A 13,951-nucleotide genomic window follows, 5' to 3' on the forward strand; every position below is an offset into this window, starting at 1 on the left:
GTTAAATTAGATAACCCATGTGAAAGCTATTGAACTTTTAAACTCTAAAAACTTAAAATGGAGAGTATTGTTATTACCACTTTAAATCAAATGCAGAATGAAATGAAGTGTCTCTTTTCTGATTTTATTCTTATCTAAGAATATTAAATATAAAATTTATCTTAGAGAGTCATTTGTTATAGTTCCATGATTTTTAGATCCTTCATATTATCATGTAATAAATATTCTTATAAAATCAGCTAGGATATCACCTAGCAAATGATTACTTTGATAAGTTTATTGTGGAATTTCAACAGTGGAAGGGGAAAACAGCATTTTTAATATATGTCTAATAGTATACTAAATTGTTTTATCTAGTTATTTATTTTCCTTTTTTTGCTAGTTTTCTGTGAATCATAATAAGGGTTCATTTTCATCTGTGAAAAAGATGAATGTGACCCAGTAATTTTCAAAGAATCATAGAATCTAGATTTGGAAGGTAATTTGGGAGTTGGTCAAATCTAGTAGGAGTTTCATTCTCAGGACCCCTGTCAAATTCCTACCCAGCCCCTGTATGAACAGATCATGGGTGGAGAACCACTGTTGCACATAGGCTCTGAATTTCATTTTCACTCCACTTTAATTTTTAGGTTGTTTTTAGGTTAGAAAATATGTACCATGCATTTCATTTGTTCTTTACTACAGTTTTCTAATTCAGGTGCTGCCCCATTTTACATATGAGAAAACCAAAGATTAAAAAAAGGAAGCAGTTTACTCAAAGTTATATGACTATTATGAATTAAAAACCAAATTCATGATTTTTGAACCACTGTTTCACAAGCATGAGCATGTGTTACCTACTTGGTGCTGCCTATCAGAGATTCAAAGATTAAAAAGAAATCTGTAATTCCTCAACTCAAAGAATTCACAGTTTAGGAAGAAGAAAATTCTTATAGCAGCAGTTACTGTTTAGATTGGTATACTGAGGTAGAGATTTTTGCATTGTCTAAGATGAAAAAGACAGATCTAGATTAGTCTGGGGAATCTTCCTGGAAGAGGAAGACTTTTGAGATGAACATCTTCTAAAATAACTGCAATAATGTTGACTAGTGTGATTTCTAATGCAATCTCAGCTGCTACTTTTTAATTCATATCTGAATCCAAATTTTCCTCCCTTAATTTCTACAATCTTGGTTCTGCATTCTTTACTAATACAAAATAAATTAAATCTCTTCCATTTGAAGCTCTTAACCTACTGAAAACCTCATTGTCTCTCCTAAATCTTTTCTCTAGGTTTTTCTTCAGGTATTACATATTGCATTGCAATATATAAACATTGTTGTAAGATGCTGGAAAAAATGTGAATTGAATTAAACAGAATTGTTTGCCATCATGGTTCCTCCTCTATGGTGAAAATACAGTTTGTTGTTTGTTGTTGATGTTTATTTGTTTGTTTTTCCTGAAAAAAAATTTTTTTTTAGCAAGAATTGCTTCTGATAATTTAGTAAAATTGAAAATATAATAGGAATTACTCCATTCATATTTTTTCCAGTATTAATCTATTAATGTAAGCAAAGGTAACTATTTGAAGAATCACGTAACATTTTAGATGTACATTTTAGCTTTTTGTCAATTCATACCATTAAAATTGTTTCCTGTTTATATATTTTTTTCCTAAAAAAGTGACTCCTTAGAAGGAGTTAGAACTTTTCCATATGAATTTTTGTTGTATTGGGATCTTCCCGTAGTGAATTTTTTTTTAAAACAAATATAGGATTTCTCACTTATTTTTCTTAAACACTGTCTTGCAAACTTTGGGTCATTCCTCTAATTTGTTTAGATCACATTTAATTTTCTTTTCTCTTGTATTTATAAGGGCTTTCTTTCCTAGTTAAGCTTTTATTTAGGGGAGTATGGAGGGAATCCTAAATAACATTTTGATTAGTTTAATGCCAACATATTTACATATATTTATACATTGTTTATGCTGTCTTCAGAGCATCCTGGCTTTAAATCCTCGTACACAAAGTCATGCAATTCTACGTTCCACTTCGGCCAAGAAAGTAGACAAGAAACATTGGAAAAGAAATCCTGATAAGAACTGCTTTGTAAGTACCACTGATACATGATTTCATGCTGAAAATGATTTCTTTTCACACATTGTAAGACAAGATTTTACTTATGCATAGAAATACAATTAAGTATTAAAGTACACCTGTGATTTTTTTCATGTTTTATATTTGAATAATCTGAAAAGTGTTTTTAATTTTATTGCTTTAAAAATATTCTGAAATACTTAAAAATTATAAACAAGTTGAGCATCCCAAATCTGAAAATAGGATGCTCAGTTGTTAAGTATACTGAAATCCAAAACACTTCTGGTCCCAAGCATTTTGGATAAGAGATACGCAACCTGTAAAGTTGTATTGAGTATTTTCTTTTTGCTGTCACATTAAATAGACAGTGTATCATAAACTCCAATCAGCCAAATTTAAAAAAAAGTCTCTGTTTGTTCAAGTGGCAAATATATATCGTAAAAGGAATTGTGTTAATGTACGTTTTGGAGACAAACTCTTCCTAGGAAAATTTTAAGAGGATTTCGGCAATCGTAATATAGTGATGCATTTCCTAAGTTTTGTTTTCTCCATTAGAAAATGAGCATGTAGACATATATACAAATCATTTCTAAAACCCTGAGTATGGTGATGTCTCAAATGTGATTAAAATAAATGTTTTTTAGAAAAGAGGAAACAATTTACATACACACTTCTGTTTGTTTGTTTTTTTGTGGGTCTTGCTCTGTTGCCCAGGCTAGAGTGTGATGGTGTCATCATAGCACAGTGCAACTTCAAACTCGTGGGCTCAAGTGACCCTTCTTAGTTTGGTGCCAAAATTTTTTTTCTTAATGAACGTCTAATATTTCCAGGGTAGTACAAGAACAAAACAATATTTCTCTGAGATTATTGCTAGAATGTTACTTCACTGAGCCTATGAGGTAATTACAAAGCTGTGACTGTGAGACCATAAATGGGATATAAGTGTAAACTTAAAGGTCATATTTAAAATGTCATCTTAGGATATATAAATTTTTAAATTTGAGAAGAAATTTCTTTTTACCTGATTTCCCAAAATTTATTTCTACAAAATTAATATTACCAAATTAATTAGTGAGACAATAGTTTTAGGTTAACATTAGCGCTTTTGGATCTACAGTATGTATTGTTGTAGTTTGTTTTTATGTGCTTCTTTCTTTCTGCCCACATTATGAACTTTTTCAGGACAGCAATTGAGGATGTGTGCTCATGTGTGTTTGTGTTTATCTATTTTTTAAGTTTTCTTTCACCAGCCACCCAGAAAAATGTTTTGAATGAAAAAAAGCAGGAGAGACAGTATGACATAAAAAGAATTACTTAGCCACTTAATAAGAGACCTGAATTTGAAATTCAGTTTTCCTTGCTCCAGTTTTGTGAGTTTTGCTTTCTACCAGAAGGCTTGTTGTAGAGGTCTCTGGAAGGACATCGGTGGGGTCCAAATTAGATCAAGGAATGGGCGATTATACGGCATGATCCTGTATAAGGATGTGAACACTTGAAGGGCATTATGAAAAGAATCATATAATTTTCAAACTTTAGAAAGCCCTTCAAGAGTATCAAGTCTCAATCTCTCATTTTAAAGGATGAGAACTAGGATCCAGAGACATTAGATGACTTCCCTAAGGTTTCTCATTTATAAATGATGAAACTATTCATGATCAGGATTTAATCTAGAAATAGAGGCTTTCTCTGTTGTTATTGCTGTTGGTACTAGTTTATGGAAATTAGCATTTTATTTCATAATATGATCCTTTAAATTGAGTTTCTTATTTTATCATTTTTTAATAACTGATCAAGGTTCAGTGTAATCAGCTTTCTCCATCAAATATACATTGGCATAAATTTTTAGAAAAGCAGTTTGACAGCATCTTTCACAATGTTCATTAATACTTACTGTGTTAGTTTGCTAGTGCTCCTATAACAAGATACACAGATTAGTGGCTTAAACAACAGAAATTTATTTTCTCACAGTTCTGGAGGATAAGAGTATGAAATCAAGGTGTCGTTATGGTTGATTTCCTAAGGACTCCCTCCTTGGCTTGTAGATGGCATCTTCTCCCTGAGTCTTCACTTGATCATCCCTCTGTATGTGCTTGTGTCCAGATTTCCTTTTCTTATAATGGTACCAGCTATACTGGATTATGACTCACCCTAATGACTTTATTTTAATTGCCCCTTAAAAGACTCTGTCTCCAGTCACATTTTGAGGTACTAGGGATTAGAACTTCAACATATGCATTTTGTGGATTTATAATTCAGTCCATTGACAATATCTTTAAATTAGCTAACACTTACATGTAGTAATTCATCTTCAACTAACATATCTTAAGGAAAGAATTAGTGATGTAGGTAAAGTATAAAGAGGATTATTCTAGACATTATTTATTCAATAGAGAACAATGTGGGGGGAAAACCCACTCAATTCCAACCACTGGGTCATGGTTAAGTAAATTAGAACAAATGCATTCAGTGACAAATTGTGCAACCCATAAAAATTATTTTTTAAATAATTAATAATCTGTATAACTATACAATCTATGTTACAGAGAAAAAGCATGAAGCATCATTGCTTTTAGTAGTGATTATGTGCACTTATACTAACCTTACCTTTACATATATCCACAAAGAATAAAAAAAATATACTGAAATATTAATGGTGATTATATTTTTTTCTTGGTTCTTTTGTATATTTTCTATAATGAGCAAGTATTGGTGGAAAAATAAAATGAAAAATTTAAATTGATGTTAAAATAATAATCCCAATTTATAAGATCAGATTTGTTGCTCTGGATATATATCAGTTTGAAAACTCTATGTAATACACATGGATTGCCCACAACAGTGAGGTTTATTCCTAAAGGGGAAATATGGAGCTATGGTTGAAAGTTATCCTCAGTGCAGTTAAAGAATGCTATTCCTGGCTGGGCATGGTGGCTCATGCTTTTATTCCTAACACTTTGGGAGGCCAAGGCAGGAGGATCGCTTGAGGCCAGGAGTTTGAGACCAGCCTGTGCAACAGAATGAACGCTGTCTCCAAAAAAATAATGCTGCTCCTTTGCTTTTTAATATTATCCTCTTTGTGCTTGCATAAAAAATAGAATGTAAGTATTACCAAAAGATATGATTTATTTTTTTAATTTTTGAGTTTTAATACTTGTATTTTATAATCATTCATCTAAATTAAAAAGCTGTGCATTAAAACAAACGTAACAAACATAACAGGGATGCTCACATAAAAGCACCAATGAAAGCTTGCTCTCTCTAGCCAAAGAACCAAGAAAGGGGCAACCTTGTAAGGCTGAAAACTTTTAGACAGTAACTGCTCTACTCTAACCAAACACTACAAAAAAACAAAACAAAACAAAATGACCCCATCCCTATGGACTCCTACAAAAGCAAGTGGGAAACGTATACTTCCACCCTGTAATGGGATAATGAGATGTCCCAACACCCCTAATGGTGTGGTGTCAGAAGACCAAGTAGGGAGTCAGGTCTTTTATCCCCACTAGCTAGCCCATACTCAGTAACCGAGCAAGAAGGAGAGGCTAGTGAGGTATGAAATTTTATTCTTACCTTATTGTCATCTCTTTGCTCTTTCATGGTTTCTTTGTCGATTAATCCTCATCTCACCCCTCAATATTATAGTGCTGGGAGCTCAAATATCTCTCCTCCCCCCAACCAATCTGTCTCTTTCTTTTAAAATACTCATTACATTGATTACCTCATTCTGTCTCCTCACTTTTAGTATTACCTTTAGACTGATGATTCCTTTATTTATCTCTCTAGCCTGCATTTATATCTCTGGCTCTATAACCAAATGCCTACTGAATACCTCCACTTAGTTGTCAAATGAGCATCTCAAACCTAACATGTTGAAAAACTCCAAATTATGATCTTGCCTCCAAAACATGTTCTCCCTGAAGAATTTTCCATTCATCCTTTCACTTAGAGCAAAATATTAGCATCTTCAATTTCTTCATTTTTCTCACTTCCCATAACTATTTAGAAGATCCTTTTGGCTATGCCTTCAAATATATCCAACATCTGACTACCTGTTACCACCTCTACCAATATGTTCACCCAGATTATTGCAGTAGCCTTGAAATAAGTCTCCATTCTTATAACCTTTCTCAATGAAGTCTATTCTTAATAATACATATGAGGAATTCTTTTAAAATTTCTGTGCTCAGAATCTTTCACTGGTTTTCTAGCTTACTTGGAGTTTGTATAATTTCTTTTGCACAGTTGTTATCTCAGAAGGTCTTTTCTGGTCAACCTAATTAAGACTCTAATTTGTCCTTCCTACCTATCTCTTCTTAGACTTCCCTGCTTAGTTTTTTTCTCACAGCACTCATTACTAATATACTCTATTTTTTTTACTCACAGTTTGTTTATTGTCTATATTTTCCCACTAGAATATGAAGTCCAATAATATGGGAATTTTTCTGTTTTGTTCATAATGGGTTTCGTTCGTTTCATTAGCTGTGTTACCAGTTTCTAGAACAGTGCCTGGCACACAGTTGGTGGGCACTAAATATCCATTGCATGAGTTCATGCATGCATGAATGAATGAATGAATAGGACTTTTCTGTTACCTACTCTTTAATACTAGATGTAAGGGTTACGTATTTTCTTGTATAGTGCTTTACAGTTCCCAGAGTACCTTTGTATATTGTATTTGCTTTTTACCATGAGGCATGTGGAAAACTCAGATTTGTTTCCTTATTTTACTGATGACTAGGCTGAAAAATGTTACATGATTTGCTTAAGCTCATTAAAATTACTTAGCATTGCTGCCAGATCTAGAATACTGGTCATTTGTACCTAGTGTGTCCTTTCTTGTATGTTACTTTACCTCCTTAGAAATGACAAATAAGATGATGAGAAAATATATATGTCAAAGATAAGGAAAATGCAGATTGTAATGGTTTTCACATTTGTGAGCAGTTATCTTATATCTTTTCTGAAGATAACCAAAGAGTGACATTTTTAGTCAACTCCTTGACCACCAAATATAAAGGCTTTATTTATTTATTTCAATTTTGCTTGATTTTCTAGCTATTTTGCTTTGGCTTTACCATGTTCTGCATTTATTTGCTTCAGATAGTCAACTGACTTATCACTCTTTGCATATCTGTATCACGGTTGTGGGTTAGGTTTCTTTGAAGTCTGAAAGAAGAAGTGTTTTTTGAGGCATTGTGTAGTCTTCTCTCACTATCTTTCTTCCTTCCTTTTTTCTATTTCTTTCATGCTTGTAGCATCCATATTTCAGGCATCAGATTGGATGCTTTTCAAAGATAAATAAAATCCTCAAAATAAGTATTCTAAAATTGTTTATGAAAATACATACAAATTTCGTATAATAAATAAATTATAGGCTTCTTAGAAAATAGGCATCTGTTTGACTTGTGAAGGTGCCCTAAGAATGGCAATTCTGCAACTTTTGCTCAGGAATTTCTTCACTTGGCAATTTAATACCATTCTAGTACTAACGTAAATTCCGAATTCAGTAAGGGATTCAAACTGGCAAATGTGTTTATACTGGTTAATGAAGCACGAAGCAGTTATTTCCAGTATCTTTTAAGCAGGTGTTCCGTAACTACTGTTTATTTTTGCCATTTTTGAAAATGTTGAACGGTCCTAATTACATAAATATTTTGTACTCATTTTCAATAAGCAATTTTTGAAGACCAGAAAATTTTACCAGTCAGAAAACTTACCCAGGGTGAAAATAAAAAGGAAAGGCAGTTAAAGACAGGCAATTATTAGACATGTATTTAAGAATTTTAGCAAAATTGTTCTAAATACATGACGCATAGTAGGTGCTCACAGTAAAAGAAAAATAAAAACAGGAATAAACCATAATGTATATTAAGAATTTGCTACTTGCAGTTCTATTTTTAATTGCTTTTTGTGGAGTAATTCATTTAAGCCTTAGCATTTAAGCCTTAGAGCCACCCTATGAGGCAGGTACTATATTTTATCTCCATTCCTAGAGGATGGAACTGAAGCACAGGAAGCTTAAGAAACCTGTCCAAGGTTCCGGAAGTAAAGGATAGAACTAGAGATTGAACCTATGCAGTCCCCAGAGAGCTCTTTAGAAATAATTTTTTGGATAAGGAAATAAAAATAAATCATTGACTTTTTTCCTTGTAGACAATGAAAATAACTAATATATAAATTTTGATAATTTTTTTCTTGTTTGAACTTTACAATCTTAGTCAATAGTTTGTTTCTGCATTTATTACCTCTTTATAATGGGCCAGGCATTGTGCTACTGATTACATTGAAATAAAGATAAATATAATATAAGCCTTGCCAAGTTCTCACATTGTTTTGAAGAAATATCAGTAAATAATAATAATGCCCTTTTGAAGGAAGAACAATGAAGGAATTTTAATTATCAATGTGAGTTGGTCACATTTGCCTTTAGCTGAATCAGTCTAGCCTTTAGTGTGTGGAAGGTGGATTTAATGAGGAAGATGAGAGAGGAGGACTCTGGGACTGGTGTAGAAGGTTGAAAGATAAATGATGAAGACCAAAAGAAGTGGGTATGTAGGAGAGAGGATAAGCTGGAATCAATCTAGGAGATAAAATGCACGGAAGTTGAGAGTTAACTTTATGTGTGCATTTAGTTGTTTATAGTGTATATTGAGAGGAAATATTGACAATTCAGTTTTGGACCTTTTGAGGTTCTTGTGCCTGTGGGTCACACTGTTTAGTTAGAAAAGTTGAAGCTCATTAAAGGGTCAGTGATAGAGATGAATAATTTTTTAATTGTCAGGATGTATATTGGTAATTAAAAGCCTATGGTAGGGTTACTCAGAAAGATTGTGTGACATGGGAAGAGGGTGCAGGTTAGACCTTTGGGATTAGGATGAGGCAAATGAGGCACTTACCTCAGGTACAAAATGTAAGGGGCTGCCAGAAGGCTCAATAATCAAGATTAATAATAAAAAAATAAAATAAACCATGTATATAGGGGAATACCTTTTTCATTGTACTCCAGGCCCTGATGTGGCTCAGCATGGCACTGAACACAGAATGGAAAAGGCAGGCAGAGATGAGAATTTAGCTAAGAAATACTACAAGAGGTGAGATGAGAGAACCACAAGAGTGCAGTGGAGGAGTTCCTACCAAGGAAGGAGAGGTCAATGTTTTTTTCTTCCAATATATGATTTCTTGTGTTCTAAATATGGTTAGTTTTTATAGTTTTGGAAATTATCCTTGAGGTTTGCCTTGTTTTCTGGCTACATTTTTCTTTCTCAAATTTACATGGCTATTAAGGGATGAAATCCACTTAGTTAATTAAGTTAGCGCTCAATCTCATTCACTCTTGCTTGGATAGCCAGCTACTTGGTTCTGTTAAATTTGATATAGAATGCAGGTCCCAGTATCGGTATATCAAATTCACAATATGGATTCCTATTTTTAAGATCTCAAACTAAATGAACTTTTGACCAGATTCACAGTAAGAAACCAGTCCCTGTTCTTTTTTTTTTTTTTTCTTTAAAGTGAAAGCAATATTTATTCAGAAACTTTAGAAAGTCTACTACACAGACAGAGCAAAGGGAAATTCTCCCTGCGGAAGAGAACCACCCCGTTTCAGAAACCATAGAAAGTCTACTCCAAGACAGAATAGAGGGTGGCCCTCCCTGCAGAAGAGAACCAGCCAGCCATCCCTGTTCTACACTTTTCCTCTCCTTACACAATATTTAAAAACAATTTCTCAAGCGTGAGCTTGCTATCTTGATGGTGGACAACAGCTTTCTTTCAAAAATAGACCTATAACCTGAATGAGTTTCTGAAATAAAAAAATAACCAAAATCAAATTCTTTGCAACTAAATACTTCTTTTCAATAGGTGGCAAATGTAATGTGTGTGTAGAGAGTACAAATATCTGACTAGAAACTCAGACATGTAGATAATATAACCTCTTTTATTTTCCTCTAGCTGAACTTAATTTCTATTCTGAGCAGCTTTGAGAATGGAAACTTCATCTCTGTCACTTGTAGGATTCTTTTTGTTCCCTGCTTTCCTGCCACCTCCATCCCCCACCCTTTATTTCTCTAGGCTGATATCTGAGTTTCACGGGCATTGGTGCCAGTGTAGTAGGTGAGATGAGCCCAGCTGATTCTTCATTTCATCTTTCTACTAATAACCCTTGTGGGGGCTTTGGAGTCATCTCTCATTTCCATTCTCCAGATCCCTTCCTGGCCCCTATCTCTGTACTATTTGAAGCCACTCTTGAAATCAGGACAGTCATTCTGATGTTATACTCAACGCTGGACACTTCATGGTTGAGACATCTTCCCCAGGGCTTCATCTGGTTGGTGAGTCATAGATTCTCCCTCTTTTCATTTCTGCACACCTGGCTGGTATTTGCCAGCCCCCTATGAATATCCTGAGGATCCAGGCATTAATCCTCTTTCTATAGGATTTACCAGTGTCTCTGAGCCCTTCCTTTCCCTTTTGCTCCTCATCTTGTCTCTCTATCCTTAAAATATTCATATAGTCTAAGTGGGAAGGATGAGGGTGGAGAAAAAAAATATTTTTAATTCATCACACATTTCCCCTGAATCCACTGTTAATCACCCTGAGTCCTTTCAGTTTCCCTGAAAACTTGACTTCTGAAATCATAAACCCAGTGGAAACACACTTTATTTCTCTATTTTCTGTACTTACATCCTTTTCTGTAAGAAATGAAAACCCAGTGGCCTTGCTGCCTAATATGGGAATAAATTTCTAGAGGAACGGGGAGAGCGGTAGCAAGACTACCACCACATAAAGTCTGATTTTGAATTTGGATTTGTCAGGAATGGTGATTATATTGGTCTTCCGTCCGGCAAGTTCTCAAATGAGGGCTGGAGGGGTGGGGAGAGACGGCAGGGTAAGTTCCTGTTTGGGCTGGGAGAGCTTATGGAAAAGAGGATGAACACAGGCAAAACCACAGGAACCCCATGTTGGGAAGTTGGGATGGTACTTGCACACTTTTGAGAGTGAGTGCCAACTTAAATTTTGTACCTTGGGTGCCTCATTTCACCCTATTACTGGCCCTGAAAACAGCTGCCAGCCAAGTGGCTTCCACTCTCCTGGAGGTACCAGCCAGCCTCAGGACCCATGAATGTCCCCATGGGTGCTTAACTTGGGTAGCAACTGGTAGAGACTTACATGGGTTTTTATGACACATGTGGAAGGATGGAACAGAATGCAGAAGTACTGTCTGGCTAACTGTGTGGGCTTCCCTGGTGATTATATTAACTTCCCAGTACACTGCCACACATTATGCATTATCAAATTTTTTGGAATCATAGATCTGGTATGGTTTTACTGTTTACAGTAAAATTATTATCCTGTTGTACTTATTGAGAACATTCCAATAAATTAGAAAAGTAAAAGTTTGTTTTGAAGTAAGTGATCATTTTAAGTGATCATTACTGGTTAGTTTCTTTTTTATGTCTAACAAATGTTAGAAGTCATCAATGTATAAATTTAGTAATTAACTTTGTGTATGTGTGTTATGATAGATATTACCTGGATAAACTAGCACTTTAAAGAAAATGCAAGTTTAAAATTTCAGCAGAGGGAAAAAATTCTAGAGGGAAAAATATACTGTGAAATGTGACTACCTAGAAATCTCACTGTTAGAATATAAAACTTTAAGTATTAACAGAATAGGGATACTGAGCCTAAAAGCTTGCCTTGTGGTCATTTAGACATAAGCAGACCTTGTAATTTTGAGGTTGAGGTCGGGTCTTCCATGGTATGAATTCTGACATGTAACTAGTATATATGTGTGTATATATTATAATATTTAGTTATTTTGAAATGGAATCTCACTGTGTTGCCCAGGCTGGTCTTGACCTCCTGGGCTCAAATGATTCTCCTGCCTTAGCATCCTGAGTATCTGGGATGACAGGTATGCACCATCATGCCCAGCTTAGTGTTTATTTTTAAATAGTAACAAACTGCTTATGGGAAGGCATTTTTGGTAGAAGCTTTAAAGTCTAGTTATAAATTTCAAAATGAGAATATTGAGCAATCTCAATTATGCCTCTCTTGATAACTGCATCCGCTCCATAGTTTCAGTGACCATCTGTGTGCTTATTGACAGATAAATCAACATCTCTATCCAAGATTCCTTCTGTATCAAGATGTCAAGATAGTTCCACCTGGATATTGTATTGGTCTGTCAATAATTACCATGTCTAGAATTAAATTATTCAAGCCCACTCCTATCCTACTTTGCCTCCAGTATGTTCATAGCCAGAATAATCATTTTGTTATCCAGGCAAGGAAACCTGGAGCCAGTCTTGACACTAAAAATGCTATTATCAACAGCACTGTATTAGAATTAACAAAGAGTGAAAAAAAGACTCTATTTAAAAGAAGTATGTATAAGATACATTCATTCAATATTTTTTGCCATTTGATTTTCATTTCTACAAGGAAACATGAATTGGTATGGCATTGTGAAACTTGTTATATTTACATTTCACCAATACATATTTTATCACAGTTTCACATTCTGGAATTAAGATTCATCTTATAGTTAATGTTATTAGAAAGCATTGTATCAGTTTAATTAATGGCATTATTTTGTTGTTCTTAGCAGTATATAAAACTGACACATCTTATAATCTATGTTGTTTTGGCTCTATGAAATAAAGCATATATGAAGAAAGGGCAGACTATATTTTGATTAAAGTTAATATTCCCCAGTTTTTATTGATGTTATTGGTAGATGTGATAGTTTTTCAGAGCACTGGAAGTATTTGAAAAGGCAACCTATTGAAAATAAAAAGACACATATATGAACAATAGTCCTAGTAACTGCAAGATTGCAATTCAACTTAGTTTAGGATAGTTCTCTCTTGCTATTTCCAAAATAAAATGGAATTCTTCCGAGAGTCTGAATCACATCATTTTTAAGAGTTCTGAAATATATTTTTATTTACCAATCCTCAAATTAATTTAACTCAAAAAATTGGTAGACATTTGAATAGAGAGATGAGTTTGCCTATGGCATCTTGATTTGAGAAAAACCCTATATGCACCCAGTTTTGCGAGTAAGTGATATAAACATAAATGGCATAAATGTTCATGATCTGTAAAATACTTGTGTTCCTCCTTCTTTATGTATTTATGATATACTTATTGTACACAAAGCATCTTTGAGCATCTGATAAAAATGCTTCATTTAAAAATATACATCTCATAATTCAATTTCTCATATTGTTTCCATCTCTATCCAGATATACAAATACATTTCACTTGCTTTTACTGAAGTTCTAAGATTTAGGGAGTACCTCTAATGCAGAATTCAACTGAGTGAGACAGTGCTATACTTTGTAACAGTATCTCAAATAGTAATAGTGATAACAATGGTGATGAAGACAATGAAGGTGGCCTACGTTGAGCTAAGGTCTGTATAATAGCTAAATTAATTGATCCACAACTCTGTGAAGCAAATATTATTTCATGTATTTACTCCCCTTCCCTCCTTTGTTTTTCTTGATAGAACATATTGCCATCTACCATACTGCTTCATATTTTACTTGTTTAGTCCTTTTGTCCCCATTAGAATGTAAGGTCTGTGAGGACCTGTTGTGTTCATAGCTGTATTCTCAGCTCCTGAAATAGTGCCACACATATAATAAGTGCTCTTTAAATGATAAGTGATTAAATGGAATGTTTATTTAGTTCTCAGTATATGTTAGGCACTGTTGTTAGTGCTGAGAATACAACTGTGTACAAATGGTCTTTGCTCTTATGGAATATACATTCTGGTGGATGAGAATGATTTTTGTTATTTTACTAATTATTTTGATTATTATCCCCTTTTTATTAATGGGAAATATGAAGCTTGAAGAAGAAAA

At 33.9% G+C, this 13,951-nt stretch overlaps 1 protein-coding gene across 2 annotated transcripts in view; it reads left to right on the plus strand.

Moving 5' to 3' along the window:
• DPYD (dihydropyrimidine dehydrogenase) overlaps nucleotides 1-13,951 on the plus strand; it is a 797,518-nt gene that overhangs the window by 35,582 nt on the left and 747,985 nt on the right. For both annotated transcript variants that reach the window (XM_045547468.1, XM_045547470.1), the window contains exon 2: nucleotides 1,977-2,087. In XM_045547468.1, the coding sequence (XP_045403424.1) occupies nucleotides 1,977-2,087 (111 nt within the window). The remainder of the gene's footprint in view (nucleotides 1-1,976; nucleotides 2,088-13,951) is intronic.

Source organism: Lemur catta, chromosome 3, assembly GCF_020740605.2.
Source record: "Lemur catta isolate mLemCat1 chromosome 3, mLemCat1.pri, whole genome shotgun sequence".
NCBI lineage: Eukaryota > Metazoa > Chordata > Mammalia > Primates > Lemuridae > Lemur > Lemur catta.